Here is a 22052-nt window from a genome sequence, read left to right on the forward strand (position 1 = left end):
ATGAATATTGTTATCTGGAATCATGTTGCTCACTTGAAGAGATGTGTAAAATAAAAAATAAAAAACTTTTATTAAAAAAAACCTGAGAAACTTGACCATTGTTGCTTATATGGTAGCATGCTATTTAAAAAAAGTCTTTAAATCTAGACAAAATAGCTGTCCTGCTCAGGGATGGGATTCAAATTTTTTAACAACCGGTCCTGTGGGCATGGCTTAGTTGGTGGGCATAGCTTGGTGAACATGTGACTGGGTGGACATGGCCTGGTCATGTTATTGGCTGGGCGTGGCCAACTCAATTTCACTTACATTGAGGCATGCATCTCCTCGCCTGGCCTCTCTTGACTATGGGGATACTGCAACAGTCATAAGTGTGAAAAACGGTCATAAGTCACTTTTTTCAGTGCTATTATAACTTTGAATAGTCCCTCCACACAAACAAAGTGCCAACAAAGGAGGGGAAAAAAACTCCAGAGACGTTCCTGAGACAGGAAGTCTAGTTCTGCCAAGAATGTAATAAGGGTTAACAGAGAGGCAGTTTCTGTAAGCAATACCAGAATGTTTCCTTCCTGCCTTCCTTACAGGATTAGGACAGTAATTTCTTCTAACAACCGGTTCTCCGAACTGCTTAGAATGTTAACAACCGGTTCTAGTGAATAGGTGCGAACTGGTAGAATCCCACCCCTAGTCCTGATTACTAGGATTGAAGTACTGTATATCCTTTTGGAGATAAGAGTTGTACTGCTCCTGAAATCTCAAGTTCTTTCAGTCTTAGCTGTTTTTTGATATTCTGGTGGCAGTAGTGCCAAGGAATAGCTTTCTGCAGTAACTGAAACGATTCTTTCTTTCTGAAACAATTTCTGCCATGTGCTTTTTTTTAGAAGTGAAAAATGTGTTGGCTGAAATACTGAGTACTGCAGCTACTGGAAACATACGTTTATGTTGTAAATCCTGCACTTGCTACTAATGATTTTTTGAATATATTTTGAAGTACAAGTACATGTACTCTTAGTGGTTAAATCCTAAATATTTGAAAGACCATTTATGTTTTATTTTACATTGGTTTTCACTTTTAGCATCCTGTAATTGTCAGAAAAGTTGGGATCTAAATCAAGTAATAGACATTTATATAATAAAGGTCTAGATTTTTGAATAAGATCGAAAATCAGAATGATGCAAATTAGCAATGTTTATTCTGAATTGGCTTTGGGACAAAGATTACACGAAAATAGATTTATTTACAACATTCAGTTCTTTGGATTAAGTATGCAAAATAAACTACAACCAAATGCTTTTCACCCTCACATATCGCTATAACCCATACTAGTAGCTTTAAAAAGCATCATTTATCATCAAAAAAATCACACATACTTATAAATACATACACATAACATTGAAATATCTGATACACTCCAGTATTATAATGCAAACTAAAAAATAAATTCAATAAAAGACCATGATTATAAAGCATATTAATAAGTACAATAAAAATGATCAAACTATTAGAATTACTGGTTCTAGTTCAGTGTTTTGTGGTATAACTGAAGACTTCACTCAGTAAGTTTCATGAGGTTAGCTGCCATCTAACCTGTAGTATTTTTCTAAATATTCACAAAACGAATAGTTGACAAAAGTGTGGGTATTTTAGAGTGTTCTATTGTTCAACTAAATCCTTCTATAACATACAAAATTTATAAAGGACAAATTTTGTATCAGAAAAGGTGAAAGGTAGCTTGGTCTACCTTCATGTAACTCAGAATGGCTACCTCCCTCTTGTAAATTTTCCATGAGTTTTAAACATGCTAGTATACATGATGATGCAATGAAATGGAATAAGCTAGAATAAAGATGGGCAGCTTTCCAAGAATTGGAGATTGCTGCACTCTTCCTTGATCAGCCACATTGCCTGGTGATCTCACAGGAAGGGATACATTTCTGATCATTTGGGCAGATTAAAGGTATAAATAGAGTTTAACTCTGAGAGGCCTTCTGTTTCTACTTGGTATTTATTCTGAAATGATAATTTGAAATAAAACAAAAATTGTGCTATCAAGATAGTCAGATTTGTTGGGCTTTTGAAAATGGGATGCTGAAGGGTCATGTGAAGCATGTATGGTGCCCAGCCCTGTGCTAAATTTTCAGGAAGATGCTCATCTCAAATATAGGTGGGATATTTTAAGAATTAGGTAACAGTATATTTAGAAGTATTTCCAGGATTGCATAAGAACAAAATACTGCAGCCACATTATTTAGTGACCAATACATTTTCTGAGTTAATATTTATCAACTTTTAAATATTGCATGCAAATAAAGTTGTTTAGTATTAGCATACTACTGCTTGGATTCCAACCATTTTGGAATCCTTCACAAATGAAAGAACTTCCTTAACAAAGATCAAGCAATTTGTGAAGGATGGAGGTTCAGTTGGACGGTCAGTCTCTACAGTAATTCTTTTTCACACAATGGGAAAACCGCAATTAGCAGCAGATTCTTAATAGCAAATGTGAAAATAAATAAAACTGAATATGATGGGACTGCCTTTGGAATAAATAATTTGTGCAGCAAATATGTTTTGTGGGGCATACAAATTGCCTGGACATCACTGAAATTTATATTAAACATGCACACTTATCTACTGAACTACTATTATGTACAGTCATTCTCCGCATTTGACACAACCATTTGTTTCATTTTTAATGTAAACAGAAAAAAGCATGTAAAAATCAAAAGTATTGATCACAACTATAAAAAGCTAAGTACAGACTATTACAGCTTTAAATACATATTAAATATATGTGTTGGAAATAGTAACAAAACATTTTTACTCACAGTATAAAGCAAACATAAAAATGCAATGTCATGATTAGTTGCTGGTTTGCCATTATTCAATCTACAAAAGCTCAACATACATTATATATTATACATTACATTAGATATTAACAATCGTTCCCATTTACAAAAATTGGAACTTTGTAAAAATAATTCTAGGTATATTTGAATAAAAGTCACCTTTATTTTTCCCTCAGAATAGTTGCATGGATTTTTTAAATGTAGAATCAGGCATAAATTTATTGAGAGATTACTTCATAACGTTTTACGTTGTATTACATTGTTCACTTTTTACACATGGTAGAATTGTATATAGGAATGAAAAGGCCAAAGGAAAATGCTTTCTTTTTCGAAGAATGAGGCAAGTTTGTAGGATGTCTGATTAAAAATACAGAATCCACAACTCTGATGAAATAACATGACAAGATTTTGCAAAGCATTGGGGAGAAATGCATAATGAATCATGGGCCTGAGTGAATTAGGCCTCTTCAAAGCATTGCGCTTTGAAGGGGCCTAATGCCCCTTTGAAGGGGCCTGTGCCTTCCAGAGGTTGCATGATGTATCCCATGCCTGATTGTGCATGTTGCATATCCAGATACTTCAACTGGGATTTATTAACAAAACAAAGCAGTTGTGCATCTGTGCACACAAGTGGAAATGGCTTTTGAAGCAATGACTTACAAAAGGATTCTTTAAGGTTAAGAGGTGTTTCCCTTGCGCTACTGAGTTTTTAGAGAAGGGCCTTATCAATGCTGTGCTACAAAAGTACAGCTACATACGGCCTTTATAGATATGTCTTATGGTGTGTAGGACAACTGTTATTAAACAATGGGCAACTGTTTCTATATCCATAGCTGAACTATAGTCTCATTAAGATTCAAACGTAATACATAATGCTGCATAGAGATCCAGATTTGAAGGGCTAAATGTGATTCGGAGTGCACATCTTTTTATGAAGACTCATACCAGTTTGATGCGCTTATTCTGAGGTGCTATATGTACACACTTGTGTGTGCTCCAAATCATATTTTGCTCTTTGAATCCAGCTCTCTATACAGTTCTATAATACAGGTAGTCCTTGACTTATGACAACCACTGAACCCAAGGCAAGTGAATTTTGCCCCATTTTACAACCTTTCTTGCCACAATTGTGAAGTAAATCATTGCAGTTATATTAGTAACACGGTTGTTAAGTCTGGCTTTGACCTTGTCACACTGCAAAATGGATGACATGACCCTGGGACACAGCAACCATCATAAATACAAATCCGTTGCCAAGTATCTGAATTTTGATCATGTGATCATAGGGATGCCGCAACAGACATTAAGTGTGAAAAACAGTCATAAATCACTTTTTTCAATGCTGTTGTAATTTCAAATATCCTCTAGATCGGGGGTGTCAAATTCCAAGCTCATGGGCCAAATGCATCATGTGCTGGCCATGCCCAATTTAGCGAAGGGGTACATCACGGTACATCACAACACCGCCGTGATGACATGAGTTTGACACCCCTGCTCTAGATGAACTGTAGTCAAGGGCTACCTGTATACTGTAGATCAGGAGAGAAGTTGTTAGATTAAGGTAATTCCTAAAAGTTTATTAGGAATCCTGACTTAATTCAGTGGAATTTTTTTCAATAAGATCTAATATTGAATATATTTGATTTAACCAATGTAACAGCATCAAAATGCAGGCAACTAACTGTAGTTATAGGGAAAAAAATCCAATATATTGCAATAAAACCAAGTAAACTATAGATTATATACCTGTAGTGATTCATATTGAAATATGTAAATAGTAGGTGATTTTTTTCCACCTGCATCTGTTCCCCTTTGAATTGCATTGAGTGGATTTAAGCGAAACAGTAAGTATGCAAAATTAAAGTAGAGATAACAAAAATGTAAAATAGGGCAAATTTCCTGTAGGTGGCAAGCAAGATTTATTTGGCATGATCAAGCTGTATAACAAGTGACATGCATTGGTTGACATTTTCAAACAGATAGTTGCAACTTGACTTGTTCAGAAATATAAACAGGAATTTTTTGAAGTTAATTATGATCAAATGTGACCCAAACAGTAGTTGTAAGGACATTTTAAAGAAAAAAAATCTTCATTATAGCTGAAAATAAGCAAGCAAACATGCCAGGAGAGTTACACATACCATTACCATTCCACATTTACTAGGTATGCCTAATTTTTAAATGGAACTTTTCCAAAATAGATGCCAAGAAAAAAAAAAGATAGTTAGTTTCATCCAGTTGGTTCAGCCATTTGTGAACTTTGTACATTGAAAATATGAATGAATTCTGATATTTAACAAAAATCTGCTGCCAAGTGATATATTTCATGCAAAAGCAGCAATTTTGATGGCCAAGGGTCACACTAAAATAGATTTTGTAGGATAAAGGAATAAAGGGTTACAAAGCAAGGAAATATGTCTTATATTTGGACAAGAAGATGTTTTAAGGGAATTCATGAAGTTCCTAATTTTTAGCTTTGATAGGACTTGCTATACAAACTACATAGTTTTTGTTTGCTATTGCCCTTGAAATGGCAGGTAAAATTGCTGTCATTTTTCAGAAACTGGCCAGTTTTGTGGGCTGCAAAAGGAGATTCAAAAGCAACAGGTTGACCAGCTCTCCCTTGATGTGTTTTTATTTTATTGGTGAAATGCAGTGCATTTCTTTTCACTAACAGAATAGCTTCCCAATGAAATCGAGAGAAGGAACAACCCCTTTGATCTCAATAAAAATCTACTTTTGTCCCACTGCTGGAACAAAAAGTCTTAACTGGATTTATCTAGTCAGAGAAACCAAATTCACTGAACTGTTAATTCATATATTGAAAATTACAACATGTATGGTCTACTGCAAAGCAGCACAAATGCTTCCAATAATAGAAGTACTGCACAGCCAATGCTAAAAGTATTTAAAGGCACCTACTGCAAGCACACCAATATCTAACAGAAAGCATTCAGTAAATGATTAATTATGAGCCATATCTTTGTTAAAACATTTGATGAACGTACAGTTACGTAAGATTCCAAGGCACCAGAAATGTCATAGCATATAATAACTGCTTGAAAATCAATTAGAACTAGGCATATTTTTCAGGGAAACTGGTTTTACTCAGTTCCTGATTAGGTTAAATGTAGTATATGCAGGAGATTAAGGCTTAAAGTCTAGCGAAGCAAATACATGCTGGCTGTACATGACCATGATATAAAAATTGAGATGTAAAAACAATATACATAACTTACCTATGTGAGAATGTCCAGGGAAAGTTCATAATATTCACAGCAGTGTAATTATATGGAAAATATTCAGGAAGCAATGTACAAAATAGTATAATGAATTTTCCTTGTAAAACATGGTTCTTCTACTATAAATGCTTATACAACTACTGATCACAGCAATACAGAACACAAAAGTGCTAGTAACATGTATACTTATCATTTTCACGCCTGGAAATCATGTTTTAATATGCATTTTCTACACTAAAATATGTCAAACTTATTCAAGTTGTACAGGGTATGCTACAGGAAAAAAAAAACAGAATTCAGAAAATGATCCATGTCACAAAGAGATGCTACCTGGAAAAATATTTATAATAGGTCCATGACAGTTGTTTTTATTCTTTAATAGAAGACAATGATTAATCAACTGCTTGTTCATTGGTTCTATTATATTTTAAACAAAAGATCCTTACTATTGAATTTTTTGAAATCTAAAATTGTTATTTACCAATTTGGGAACAACACTGAAACCCAATATACGTAGTGAGTGGAAGAGTTTAATCCTAAGCATTGCTTCTTAGGGCTTCTGATGGACAACTATGATGTGATCTTTACTGTACTTAATTTCAGATGGAAATTCTGAAGATTTAAAAAGTAAGATGTTTCAAGATCTCATTTAGAAGTAAAATGAAAAAGTCACATACTAAAAGAAAAAACCTGAAAAACCCCTTTAACTGAGTGATTCTACATACAGATGGACCTAAATATTTTTAAAATGCTTTCTGATAAAAAATTATTTTATGATGATGCAAGACAACATAGGCTTATATTATTTTCAAATATTTTAAAGATAATTGTAATAGTTGTGCTATAAATTCAATTAACTGAAAGAAAATAAAAAGCAAATATTAAACTATTTACACATAAAACATATATAAACTAAATTTTTCACATTGACAGTAAACAGTACTTATCACATTAAAAATATGAAAAATGCAGGTAAATCTATTTGAAATAAACTTGAAAAAATACAATATGGACATGAACATGATCCATTTAGTAACATCAACTGTTAATGATTTCAGAAGAAGTTAGAAATAACTATGGGAAATATTTAACAATGAAGGCTTTAAACGCAACAGTATTTTCTTTCCAGATGACACTTTGGAAAAGGCTGCTTTCCTGTTCTTAAAACGAATCTTACAAATTCTGGCAGTAATATGATTTCTTATTCAAAAATTCTTCTTATCATTGTATCGGTGAATAGTCACACAGCCATGGTATGATACAGGTCTGGGCATGGCAGCGACTCCTGTAATGATACTTGTTGCAGGATCATAACAAAGAATGGTATCTGTGGCTTCTCCATTTTCTCTTCTCCCACCAAGGATATAGATTTTCCCATTACAGACAGACATGCCACAGTTTTCCTGATCATCAGATCAAAAAGAGAAAGAAAAAGTAAAATTATATTATAATAATTGTTTTGCTAGAAATGTACTAAATTATTTTTTTGTAGATTTCATTTCTCAAGCTTGGGCTTGGTATATATTTCCAGTTAATAAACTTTTACATCATACTTTCTGAGAATACTTCTGGCTCTTATAGATATCAATATGGGCAAATTCTAAATCAATCCATTTTTTAATGAAAACCCTCAAGTATCAAACTCAATTCAGACATAGTTTCTGCAAACTTCCAGGACAGCTCCATCCTAATACGTTCCAGATACTTCAGGTATTCTTATGCTGAATTATACCTTTAAATCAAAATTTCCCATTTTATGGCCTCCAAATATATTGGATTTCCATAATTTCACATCTAAATAAATCCAGTACATTTGGAGAGATCTAGATTGGAAAAACCTGCTTGCTTTTGTAAATACAGCACGATGGCTTTGCTATATGGAATAAAAGCCTTGTGCTCCGGTATAAATTTAATAAAAAGCAAATGTATCGTAGAAATAAAAAGCTTCATTTTATTTCATTTTATGTTGACAAATCTACTTGTACATATGAGCATTGTTAGTTCTTTGTTGTTCTTTGTTGTTACCTGTCTGCTAAATGTGTTCTGCACATGCATCCAATAATCTTCAACTGGATCGTAGCAATATATCGCTTTTGTGAGTCCCCCAGCAACATAAATGAGATTGTTTAATGATACAGCTGTAATACATCTCTTCGCAATGGGGATTGTTGCACGAAGGAGCCAAGAATTAGTATCAGGATCATACGACTGAACCTTAAGAAAAGGAAATACATCTCGTTTTTTAGCACCTCTTTGGTATAGTGCTTATAAGTTCTGCTTCCTTTGATTTTTAACATCATTCACAAAGTGATGTAATAAATGATAAGCAAATCAAAGATTATCCTTCATTTACATTATAAAATTTGCATACTTTCTTTTTGGCTTAGTTAGCAAGTATAATTGTTTAAAAACAAAAGATGTACTTGAATGTCTTAATGAATCACAGTTTATCCTAGGAATGAGATTTGCCTTTCCCTGGGTTTCTCCATGTGCTCTCTCTCATCTTCTCCAGCAAGCTTGTTTTAAAATTCATTGCTATTTAAGTACGTTATCTGGATCCAACGTGGTTAAACTTATGGTTTAAAATACGTCTTAAAATATAAACTTGAAAGCAAGTCAGTTTCAGCATAAGATAACACATAGTTTCCTTAATTTGTGAAATCCTAAAAGGAAAATATCCTGCAAACTGTAAGCCATTAGGCTTTCTAATCTGGAACTACTTGAACCTTGCCCTAATTGAAGAGTCTCTCTTTTTTTTTCTCTCTCTCTCTCTGGACGTGTATAAGTAGTGAAAAATATTGGTTGCAGAGAAATCATCAATTTCAGTCTCTGTTTCCACTTGTATTGAACATGTATTGAACTTGTATTGAACATGAATAAATCTGCCTTGGCAACCGTTTTTCCCCACTGCACAGTCCTGATGCTGCCTTTACCTAATCTTCACCCAAAAGTAAAATAGTAAAAAAAGTTGTACTCAGTTGTTGTACTCCTATTAAAAAAATTCCCTTTAAACCAACAACATTTAATGATAGCTGCAAAATGTGTGAAATGTATCATTTTATATAATGATTCAAAAATAAGTCAAGCAATAAGTAGTACATTGAATCAGAGAAGTGGCAATTGGCTTTTTGAACCTTTCAGGACAAGAAAACTTAAGATGTGCTGCAGACAGCTGCTCCATGGGGGGAGACTGCAAGATAGGAGTCTCTTGAGGGTTTAGAGCTCTGGGAGTAGCCATCTTGCTCAAACAATGGTCCATTGTCTTTAAAAGGACATTGGGTTTGCATATTTATTTTCTAATCAGTTTCAGAAATTACTTGTTAACTGTTTTTCACCTAATAGAAACCTTTGGATTGGCAAGTTTGACAGCACTAGATGGATTTCCCTTCAATTCTCAGCAAAATGAAATTTTAACTACAAATGTAAGATTATAACTATTTTTTGGAATAAACAACCAATAAACATCATGATTAAAATTTTGATTTTAGAAAGTTACAGACCAAGGGTTCACATAAATTTGAAATAAGAGCTTGGAATTTATTATAAAAAATCCTTCCTGCGGGAAAATGTTTTTTTTAAAGTAAGATGTTAAAAATTGGATACTAAAGGTACCGTATTTTTTGCACAATAAGACGCTCCAGATCGTAAGATGCACCTAGCTTTTGGGGAGGAAAACAAGAAAAAAAATGCCTCTGCCTCCCAGCAATTTGCCGCCTTGCAGCAAACAACCTAGTTAGCTTCAGCACAGCCTGATTTAGCATGAGCAGTTGATTGGCGGTTGAATCGGCCTCCCGGAGTACCGCCAATCAACTGCTCCAGGCTGTGGGGATCGCCACCACTCATTGCTGTTTCCATGTGCTCCATTTTTGGCCACTGCATGCCCCATTTTTGGCCTCCATGCGTCCAGTTTTCAGCCTGTTCCAGCTGCTGCCTATTGCCACCGATCCCCACCATCTGGAACGGGCCGAAAATGGGATGCGTGGAGCCAAAAATGGGGCACGCAGAGGCCAAAAACAGCCATGGGGGGGAGCCGGTGGGTGAGTGGGGCTTTGGCAACATCTGCTCTGTAAGACGCACAGTCATTTCCACCCACTTTTTGGGGGGCGGGGGGGCGGAGAAGTGTGTCTTATGGTGTGAAAAATACGGTAATTAAATATAATTAAAAACAGACTTGATTTACAATTACAGAATGGAGCAAAATGGTCTAACTAACATTATTTTGAAAAATCAACTCAGAAGTTAACATTAATAGTGTTATCAGACAGATCTGACTATGGAAGGAACGTGACTAAAATATGTTATAGAAGAGGAACAGGTTTTACAAGACAAAACTGAAATTGAGTTGAAGGTGGATTTACAAATGTCATTCTTGACATGGAAAACTCCACATACAAAGGAAACGGCTGTTTAATAATTAAATGAACTGAGAAGGGAAAGATAAAAAAATCAGTTAGATGGTGGTAGTGAGTTCTTGAAAAAGACAGGAGAGAAATTTAAACAGAAAAGGAATATATGAAGTGATGCATGGACAGAGGGAACAAAAATGCTTTTCAAGGATAGAAATGTATGGAAAAATAGTGAATGATGTAGTATTAGCTCTTTTTCTTTTTTTATTAATTTTAATTTCATTACCCTCTCATTCTTCTGCACATTATACAGGGTTATTTACCCCCACAGATGTACACATGTAGTGTATGTATGTATGGGTATTCAGCTTTGTTTGGGTATTTTCCCACATCATTTTATTTATTTATATTTATTTATATATATTTATACACACACACACACACACCTGAACAAAGCTGAATACCATACATATAAATACCCACAAAAACTTAAGAAAACAAATATATGTGTGTGTGTGTGTGTGTGTGTGTGTGTGTGAGAGAGAGAGAGAGAGAGAGAGAGAGAGAGAGAGAAAAGTTAATTCAAATACCAAACCTTATCAGAGCATGTGTTATCATCTGGACCTCCACCAATCACAAACAGTTTTCCCACACAGCTGGTAACTGCTGGAGAACTGACAGCTTCTTTAAGTGAAGCTACCTCTGTCCATCGATTGGAAAAAGAGTCATAACACTCCACACTACTCAGCCGATTTTGCCCATCATATCCTCCAACCACATACACCTGTTAGAATACGTAAAAAATGTTATCAGCATGTATTTATCCTTTAATATTTTTAGGGACAGAAATGCAAAGTTACACAAAACCAGAAAGTCTTCAAATATGCCTCGACTTTTCAAAAACTTACCTAAGATTACCGTACCTGGGCTGCAAAAATCCATGATTTCTGTGGCTGCTAACATTTTAAGGATTTATTTGTATTTCCATGCTACTATCTTAATGGTTGACTGCATTTTTGCATCCCCAAAAGGGCATCCCGGTTTAAGATTTGAAATGCGCCCAAAAGGATAAAAACTGGCATATTTTCATTATTACTTTTAATGGTTTTATTCTCTCTCTCCCCACCTCCATTTATTTTAACTGATTCTGCAGCTGGGTGATCTTTATGACATCAGCCACAATCCTCCTTCTACCACCTAGTTTGGTTGTAAAAGTTATTTCCAGTTCACACATAGGAGCTTCAAATACCACATGTAATCTGTACTGGATAATTTGCACAAGTTCCTAGTAAGTAAAACAGAAATCAACAAAAAGCATACTGCTGATTTTACTTACTTAAATATGCATAAATGCATCCTCCAAAATAACAACTATGTATTTTTTTTAACTGGAAATAAGGAAAAGGCTAGCAAAAAATCTTAATTAAATGGTAGTGCACATGCTTTGTATCCAAATAATCAAAAGTTTGAATATTAACATTTCCAAGTAAAACTGGCGAATCTGCTGTCTGAAATGCTAAGATACTATTAAACAGTTTGTCCTAACATGGATAAGGAATAACATATCATGATCAAATTAAAATTCACTTCTCACTATGTAGATGCAAGCTTTGCATTATAGCCCCACATTTTGCATCATCTGTTCTCAGCTCATCATTCAGACAAGCCAATGGTACCCAACAAGACACATAAACTAACACTTGTAACTATTGGCTAAAGTTCCCATTTAATCCCTTCAGATCTATTTCACTTATAACGGGATTTCCTATCAAGCTGAAATAGCATGAGAGAAAAACTAATAGGAAAAAAACACTAATGACACATGGTTTAACAGCAGGGTTTATATAATTCTTGGGATATGATCAGGCCAAACACATACTTCAGATTTAATGCTATTGAATTTTAAACCGAAGAAACTGCTTCATATTAGAAAGCACGACCAAGGTATCAAAAAGTTTATGGAAAATAGTCAATTTTTTCCCTATTTACATTTCCTAATTTAAAAAGTTTATATATATAATATTATAGTATTATAGTATTATATATATATATATAAACTTTACATATATATAAGTTGATATATATATATATATATATATATATATATATATATATATATATATATATATATGTATATATGTATATATATATAAAATTAATTAATATCCATATAGGTATAATATATCGTCCTTGATATTATTATCAGAAAATACCTTAAGATCCCAACAAAAAAACTTATTTGCCCATGTGGATCCCAGGATATAAAAGCATGTGTTATTTTATTATTCTATTAATCAGACATTCATAATGCCTATCTTACTCCTGCTTCATCAGTACCCAACACTTCATATGACTTCAAATTTTCTTCAACTTGGACTATATCAAATATTGTGCAGCAACAGCAAACATGAAGCACAAATTATTCCATATTTATAATTTAATTTACTTGCTGACTATCTTGAGGTTATTCAATATGTTGTTTTATTTCAATACCTTTAGCAATAGCTTTTGTTTCTGTCTTTTGGCTATTAAAAAGTGTCTCTGTCTCTCTCTCTCTCCCTCCCCTCCCCCTCTCCATAATAAGGTATGTTAGGCTGCTTGTAATAAATAAGAAAAGTCAGACTTTGAGAAACCCTTTTTCTATAGCAACTGCATCAAATGTAACGTATACAGTATATCCACCAATCAGAATGTTAAAATGACATGTTTCAATAGCAAGCCTCATCTTTAAGACAGAGAATTCAATGTGAATTTGGTTTAGTGTTTTATTGCAACCATACTTCAGAAATCAAGTATCTATATAAAGATTCCTTACCTTACCAAGGAGGACAGACATTTTATGACGCCACCTCCCTTTATTTAGAGACGCGACTCTGATCCAAATATTAAGTTGAGAATTATAAATCCATACATCACGGCTATTGATTCTTCCGCCTTATTGAAAAAATAGAATTGATTATTATTATATAAGTATTGTCACCGTTGGGTCTCATTGTGGAAAATGCATTATTATGTTACAGGTAGAAGCATATAAAACTTTTTTCTAAGTATCAAATGTTTGAAGTTTGAAATGCTCCATTATAAATCTGAAATAGTTCTTTCAAGCTAGATATGTTCCTTTGACCATTTTGGAAGTATTTCAGGTTCAGAAAACTTAAAACATCTGTTTTGAATACAAAATGCTGCCACAGTATTCAAAATGACTACCTCAAATTCAAAATGTTTCAATGTGAAATGCTTTGTAAACCTCTAGTTTATACTAATAAAAATAAAATGCAGAACAGTTATATAGTTTAAAAACTTATTGACCATAGAATAATGGATATAAAACTTTTCTAATCAAAGATCATTTTCTGGTTGGGAATTATACTGGAAATATACAATAAAGAGCTGAAATATTTGATTGCAAATGTTTTAACAGCGGCTAGAATTATATTTGCTAAAAATTGGAAAAATGAAAAAATGCCTATGCAGCAGGAGGAAGTTATTAAGAAAATTATGAACTGTGCTGAAATGAGTAAATTGACATTTGAAATTAGAGAGCAAGAAGACAAGCAATTTTATATGATATGGGATTTGTTTTATCAATGGTTGGATAAAAAGACATGGTAATATAATAGATTAGATAATTTTGTAATAAAAGTTCAATAGATTAATATAAAATATAATATAGACATATATAACCATTGGATGAAAGTACAATATAAATTTTAAAATAAAATTTGGAATATCTCATATAAAATGATGGAATAAATAGTTTAGTCATGATTAATTATTGATAAATATATAAGCATATGTTCTATTACACCCCCACCCATAAATACTATAAAATTATTACCTGAAACAAGGATGTCATTCCTTAAAGCACAAACTGCATACTCCGATTTTGTAAATTCTGGTAATTTTGCCAGGGATTTCCACTCTCCTGTCATTGGGTCATAACATTCTGTATATGGCAAATTAAATCCCCCAACACGTTCACAACCTCCAACAACAATTATAACTTCAGAGTAGCCAGTTGATCTATAAATACAAAATATATTTATACTTTAAAGACTTTAAAATTTCACCAACAGTACTTAGAATTGACTGAAACATTATATTTAAGAACAAGATCTCAAGTCTTGCCCACTAAAATAAACATTTGGAAAAGATTCTCACATTAACCAAGTAGTGAGGCAAGAAAAACTCTTCCTAATCTACATACACATTTGAAAACAGTATTAAGTGACGTGATGGTTTCCAGATATACACCTTTACTGATTGATGGTACTGGCTCAGTTCACAAGTAAACAATTAAACAGAATGAATTTAAGTCAGTATATGAATGAGAATAGAGTTGAGCAACGAAGCACACCAGCTTGTTTCCTTCCACCAGTGATAATAGTGATCTAAATCTGTACGCTCCACTCAAGCTATACTCTAAATTTTTTGGATTGCAGTTCATAGCATAACATGACCAGCAAACAGGGACCATGAGACTTGTAGCCTGAATGATCAGGTTGCATACCGTCCTGCCCCACAATTTTGCAAGATCTGCAAACCAGGATCTATTACCTGGTTACACTCCTAAAATGGGACTATCTTGATATATGATTTGACAAAGAGAACAAATAGTTTTTCAATTCACACATAACATCAGACAAACCATGAATGTATGTTCTAGGTTTATTTAATTACTCCCTTCAGCACAGGGAGTTAAGTGGTAGTGACTGAGCAGCATACACACTTGCTTTTTCCAATGTGCAAATCACATACTGAATAGTATAATGAAGAAATTATTGTGGAATGCAACAGATAGCTAGCTACTCTGCAGATCATCTTACCTTCGTGGTCTAGTTCTTGGAGACATCATTTCATTTCCAAGGACATGGTACCTTCTTGCTTCATGCAACAATTGGTAACATTCAGGTGAGTTTTGAATCAACTGATCTACTTCCACTGTCTGAACAAAGTAGTTAGGATGTAACAAAGGCAGTCTCACATGTGTGAGAATTTCTTGTAAAACTGAGCGCCTGGATTCCACAGCCCGGTAAACCCAGTGCATAACTGCTTCAAACACCATCTCCTCTTTGCTTATTACCAGTTCATCACTGCAAATGTAATCAATAAGTTCATCTTTTCCAAGCTCAAGAAATTCTTCATGCTGGGCCACATCCTCAAAATTTTGCAGTGCAAAAGTTTTGCATTTTGTAAAGAGTGTTTTTAGAGAGTGTGTATCAGCAAAACGTTGAATTCCTAGACAGTTACAAGGATCTAGCTGCTCTTCTAGGAACTTAGCACATGCATCACGCAAAACGTTTATTTGAAAGAGACTTGATGTTTCAAACAGGTACTGCACATTATCTGTGGTGATTTTTACTTTGCCTGTATATACATATTGTAAAAAGCAATCCATGGCTTCAGCAAAAATTCCATTAATTTCTACCAACATCTCCCGACTTTCTCTGTGATCATTGCAAAACATAGCTCTGAAGTAGCTGCTGCAAGCTGAAAGAACAGCACGATGACAGGGAAATTCTTTACCTTCAACACAGATTATTACATCTGTGAACAAGCGACTGTCACGAAACTCATTGAAGATCTGAAGTATGCTTTCGGCATGGGATGATCCAGAAGAAAAATCAAAGAACTCAAGGCCTGATAAAGATTTTGGGTCCATTTCAAAAACTTTACGCTTGGTGAGTGGGGATTCTTGGACCCGACCATCCCCTCTGTTCAATCTGCGCCCCAGTATTAGTACCATGGTTACATCAACTGTTCATGCAATCATGGAGAATAGATGTGATGAATATCCTCTTGGTGCTAAAAATAGATATTTTAAAAATATTTCAGACTACAAAGGACATTAATACACTAAGTAAAACACTGAATCATCCATGCAATAGGACTATGGTCTTACTTAGTCAAAAGGAGCAAACAATTTCTATAAACTAAACTCTTCTGTCTTACAGCTATTTTGCTAAACTAACCAATCCTGATATTTCTTTAACACAGGAAAACTTTACAGACTATATTGAATGAATAAATGAAAAACCTTTGAATTGAGATTAAAAGCATTACACAAAGAGATGTTTTGGGGAGGGAGAATTGCTTGCAACTTCATCCTCACAAAATCACTTTCACTTTAGTTATAAAAGCTTTTTGTATATACATTTAATATCCATCAAAATGGAAGATATAGAAACAAGATGGGATAGTTTTGTATCCAAACATCTCCATTCTTACACTGGACCCAGTATTTAATGACACTAGAAATTTTTCCTTATAGATTTCTGGAGGGAAAACTGGGAGAGAGAAAGACAAAGAAAACCTACAGAATACTCTTGGAAAAAAAATGCCTAGTTACTGACCGCCCTGGGCAGCATAAGATAACAATTACAAATAATTCATTTTAATTCTATTTGGTATTGTAGAAAAATATTATCAACAGAATTAGTGAAGATACATGAGAAACATTTGTGTTGTAATATTTTGAGGATTTTCTAAATTCATGGATTTAGACATGAGGGTTAACTGTGCTTACTTATTTGTCATTAAAACCATGATCTGAGGGAAAATAAATATTAAATAGTAATTCAGACTATTTTAGAAACCTATAGTTGGACTGTTGCTATATTAATGATCACTGGCAGCCATCCAACAATTGAGACAAGGTAGATAAGCATAAGTGGAAAGATCAAAAGTCTTTTCATTCAGTCCTATCCTCATCAACTCATGCAAATTTTAACAATTCTATTTAGGTTAACAAATATTCATTCCTGTAATTTCTGAATTATCAAAATGGAAATTCTTTCTCAGTTTAACACTCTTGCTACATTAACTTGAACACCACTAAATCATTTGAATCCGAAACAATGTGAATATATTAGACATGGATGTTTTATTTCAGTAATCAACAGACTGAAGTAGAGAAGTGTGTTTTTTTCTGGAAGGCATGATAACCATTACCCACAGTTTCATGAAGTTAAAAAAAGAAGTAAAAATTTTCTATCCTAAATGTGCATAGACAGGGTTTAGACATAACATTTACCAATTATTTTCAAAACTACAGTTATTGAATAAACCACTGGGCTAACAAAACACCCAAAGCAACTATTTATTATGTTAAAGTGATGGTTGAAATAGATCAGCGTTTCTCTAGCTGTATGTGCCACTGGTGATGCAAGCATATCTGGGTAGATGATTTCCTTTTCCAAACCAGTTGTCTTGTACCTTTCAAGTAAGAATAATACTATTCCTGAAGTCATTGCATTGATTGTCAGTAGATTTCGTGTGCTTAATTCAGTTTGCTGGTTGTTGCATTTAAAAGCCTTCATGGCAAGCAAATCAAATGTTTCAGTTTAATGATTATGGTAGAAAGAATGTGGCTAGCCTAAAGCATTCTAAATTACTTTACCATAGAATTAAAATGATAAATCTCACTTAGCAATCCCATGCCTCTTTATCCCCACTGTAGTTTTTGTGAAAATATTATTTTAGGTAGCTTGATTTTACCTACCAAATATTGCACAGAATTAGTACAGTCCTCTTATAATCATTAGCTAGATTAGGTAAAAATACAGGAACAAAAGATGTTCACTTCTTTTAAGTTTGTCTAATTCTACTTCTTCATATTCATCTCAAGTTAGCCCTGGAACTCTGATCCCTTCTTTCCTGGGATATAAAATTGAAATTATAACTCCTTAAGATGAAGCAACTGTATTTTCTTCTTTCTTGCTCTAAAAAAGAAAAAAAAAGCAAAGTCTTTTTCAAATAGAGCTCAACTCCTGTGACTTCATGGCCATGCAGTATACACGTAGTTTTCTTGGTATCAAAGCTCTAGTGAGTTCTTGCCTCACTACAGCTGTTTTCAGTTCCCCAGTCTAATCTATAGTGCTAGAATTTCCCATTGATTTCTCATACAAACATTGAACAGATCAATTATGACTGGTATTATTATATAAAATAACAAAATAATGGATAATTAGTAGTGCAATATTTATTGCTGTGTCAAACGAAATAATTGATAAGTAGTCTAATGTTTAGCACCCGGCTAAAAACCAGGAAACAATGAGATCTAATCTTTTTCATGCCTCAGGCATTTGAACTAGCTGGATGATTTTTGGGCCAGTGACTCACCTCACAGGGTTGTGGGGAAAATAGGTGGAGGAAGAAATATTGGGCATGTTTGCTGCCTTGAGTTTTTATAAAAATAATAAAGGCAGAATAAAAAATATCTAAAGATAAATTATGCCAACTATAAAAATATACATTTTATGGCTCTTTAATTTCAACTGGAGAGCCAGTTTGATGTAGTGGTCAAAGCATGGGGCAAGAAACTGTGACACTGTGAATTCTACTCTCACCCTGGGTACTAAATAAGCTAGGTGACCTTGAGCAGTCACTTCCTCTCAATCCTGGGAAAGAGGGAAGCAAACAACTTCTGAAAAACCTTGCCAAAAAATCTGCACGATTTATCCAGTCTGTCAGAATTTGACATGACTGAATGGAAGAAAAAAATCTTTGTTTTATAACATCAAGCTTTGCTACTTTTATACTATTTTGGGAAAGCAGATTCATATTCTGTTGGTTTGCAAGAAGCTTCCAAAATCACTTTAATTCATTCCTGCATAAAGTTTATACAAACTTTATGCAGGAAACCAAGCTGCAACAATTCTATCACAATTTAATGTATTATTTGAAGGGATTTCCAAAATCAAACAGCGGACATTAAGTCTCCAATCTTTTTCCTAAGTCAGGTTCATATGTGAGGTTTCCGCCTAACAAAATTGTAGCTCTGTACATGGTAAACAGTGTACGTGGACCCACGTAACGTTTCGGTGGCCATAAAATTACACTTTTGCGTTCGTGTTTATAAGGATCGAGCGTGTCTGTGGCTTGATAACTGAAATTCCACGTTGTTTCCCTGCGGGCCATCTGGAAAGAGGCTCAGGTTGCCAGAGCGTTAAGGCAGTCGGGTTTATAGAGATAAAAAAAAACCTTTCGCGATTACGGCAGCACCCCGTTGACCTAACAGACGAAGTTCTTAGGAACCTTAAACGGAGCAGGATCGTCTTGTAACTCCAAATCAGCACCACCAGCTGTTACACAACTGGCCTTGAGTTGAACCCGAGCAGCCTCTAGGCGAGCTCACACGAACACAAGCCCCCATCCTACAATTCACCTTCACCCGCACAGAGCAGGAGACAAGGCCCGCCTCCCCGCATTTTATGTCCAATTAGAGAATGCAATTTTTCAAGCACGCCCACTTCTTCCTTCGTCTTCAACTGCGGTATGCTCCAATCAGCAGCGACCTTTCCCAAGCTTTCCTTCTGTTCTCAAGATGGAGAAGGAAGCTGCTATATCTTGGGGAGATATATATTTTCAATTTTCAACTTGAAAAAGACTCGTTTGGGAGGGGTACCTGCTTTTCATCCAGCCTTTTTTTTCCTTTTTCTTTTCTTTTCCCTCATATAGCTCATAGTAGTAATGCCTAAATCCTTTAAAAAAAATGCCGACGGCTTAATGGTTTTTGGAGCTTATTGTTGTCCTCCCTTCCGGAAAAAATGGTCTACTCCAGTGGAGAGACCAGCCAACAGCCACTTCACCAACCGCCTCGGGGGGGCGGGGGGGGGAATTCTACGTACCGGGAGATTGATCTCCCGGGAATGTGTCGTTGAGCCCGGGAAAGGGGCGACTACACAGACTGCTTCTTATAGGCGGTGCACTTGCCACTAAACGTAAAAGAGTCACCAAACCGAACTTCTAGATACTGTAAAGCAGTTGGGGGCGGGGGGAAACAATGGGCGAACTTCCCGCTGTTCTCAGAAATAACACAAATCTGCTGGCCAAAACTTTCTAATCGGTCCAAGCAGAAATAGAAGTCCAACCACTGGCCGAAGTACTTGGAAGCGAGAAAAAGGAAGGGAAAAGACACATTTGTACACGATAGATCTATTTAAGGGTCTAAATAGGAAAGGTCCCTTAAAAGAAAAGCACTTTACAAGTGGCCGAAATCTGCGTCGCCAACAGTGCAAATCCACATTTACGCATTTTAAAGAAGCGGTCGAGAAGGAAAGCCGCTTTGCGCGCCTCACCCGCCACCGCCGCCACGCAGATTGTTTTCCACCTTGTGATGGATCGCACTTCCTTTGCATAAACAAAGCGTTCAACAGCACTAACGGTGTTCTGATTTGTACGATATGCCTTTCTCGCGCTGCCAACAGAAGAAAGAAATCAACGCTAGTATCCTTTTCACTGGCCACATAACAATGTCAAAGGAATGGCAGATTTTACAAAGAATCCGTATGCATTTAAAACTCCATTAAATTGCATTTAACACTTTTTCGCGAAACGCGAAAGGATGGGGCAATGCTGGGGGGTGGGGGTCATCTATTTTATCATCAGGCAAGGAGTGTCAACACTAACATCAAGCTTTTCAAGATTAATGGCATTAGTATTGTTGTTTTGAATGTGTTTCTGCTGAAATAGAAATGATGACCCGGCCCCCAATGATATTTTTGGCCTCGGGGAATTCAGCTCAGTTCTCAACGACTGAGTTCACAGTGACGGCGTTTACCTGTCTGACGCTTTTTCCTGGAATTAGAGTAGCCAGCAGCAAGCCTCTTGCTTCCTTCTCCTTAGCCCGCTCGCCGCTCGCTCTTTTTGTCTTTTTCAAGTTCGAGCTCAACTCTAAACAAAGAAGACCCCAAACATGTGACCTCTCAGAGTCAAAACAGATGATGTCACGCACTTACTAGCCAATCTCAGCAGGGCCGGCTGAAAGATGTCTTGGGAAATGTAGTTTTCTAATCGAATGGTTTGCGACGCAATTTCAGACGTCGTAAGGAGTAAATTTCCACTTACAAGACTGAGATGATGTATAACTTTATTGCTGTAGAGGCGATATTGCGTGGTAATATCTGTATAGGCAGACAGTGGCAGCTTCAATTTCTTAAAGTTTGTTTCTGTTAAACTATAAAAAAACAGCGCTATAAAATAACTGATTATATAGTGAAGAAAGAAAATCTACCATAATGTAATGATTAAAATAAGCTAAATAGTGTCCAAAGAAGAAAACTAATTAACAGGAAAAAAATCTAATACAGATGATGAAACAAAATAAATTCACTCCTTCACTTATTATTAAATCAACACCTGAGACACACATTGCATCTTCTCATTGTTAGAATAAAGAGACTTTTAAAAATATAGATAAATTTATATTCTGGATCCTTGAAATCAGGAGAGAAAGCTGCTTTCTATTTACATAAAATGTTCCTTTTTGTTGTACTACACACTCGAGAGACAAAGCATGAGATGGCAAATTAGATATCCTTTAGTATTTCTTCCCAATATTATATTGACATACACAATGATTTAAAACCAAAGCAAGCCCGTAGCTGGAGAAGACCAGATCTGATGAGTTAAAGAAATGTTCAATTTCTTACACTGACATAAACATCTTTATGTCTATCCCTTTTTAACCATTCTTTGAGAGTTAACATTAAACCATATTGCTTTACAATTTCAATAAGCTTTTTAATGTATTGCATAATGATTAAGGATAGACATACAATCAATATATAAGCACACTGTTGAGCATCACTGCATTCTTAATAATTTGAGATTCTCT

At 34.9% G+C, this 22052-nt stretch overlaps 1 protein-coding gene across 8 annotated transcripts; it reads right to left on the minus strand.

Moving 5' to 3' along the window:
- Nucleotides 1-1168: 1168 nt before the first annotated feature.
- KLHL24 (kelch like family member 24) lies at nucleotides 1169-21235 on the minus strand. Of its 8 annotated transcripts, XM_087932981.1 has the most exons (9): nucleotides 20997-21115; nucleotides 20515-20633; nucleotides 17937-18156; nucleotides 15262-16240; nucleotides 14274-14458; nucleotides 13251-13369; nucleotides 11031-11219; nucleotides 8115-8303; nucleotides 1169-7492 (listed from the first exon to the last, which is right to left on the minus strand). In XM_087932981.1, exons 4-9 carry the CDS (start codon nucleotides 16179-16181, stop codon nucleotides 7295-7297), a joined length of 1800 nt encoding a protein of 599 aa, XP_087789107.1. In that variant the 5' UTR covers nucleotides 16182-16240; nucleotides 17937-18156; nucleotides 20515-20633; nucleotides 20997-21115; the 3' UTR covers nucleotides 1169-7294. The 8 variants fall into 8 exon arrangements, with proteins under 8 accessions (XP_087789107.1, XP_026557056.1, XP_087789110.1 ...); XM_026701271.2 differs by lacking the exon at nucleotides 20515-20633 and having other exon boundaries at nucleotides 20997-21124; XM_087932984.1 differs by lacking the exon at nucleotides 17937-18156.
- Between the last annotated feature and the right edge of the window lie 817 nt (nucleotides 21236-22052).

The sequence above is a fragment of the Pseudonaja textilis genome, chromosome 4, assembly GCF_049901715.1.
Source record: "Pseudonaja textilis isolate UNSWEBS1 chromosome 4, rPseTex1.2, whole genome shotgun sequence".
NCBI classification, from domain to species: Eukaryota; Metazoa; Chordata; class Lepidosauria; order Squamata; family Elapidae; genus Pseudonaja; species Pseudonaja textilis.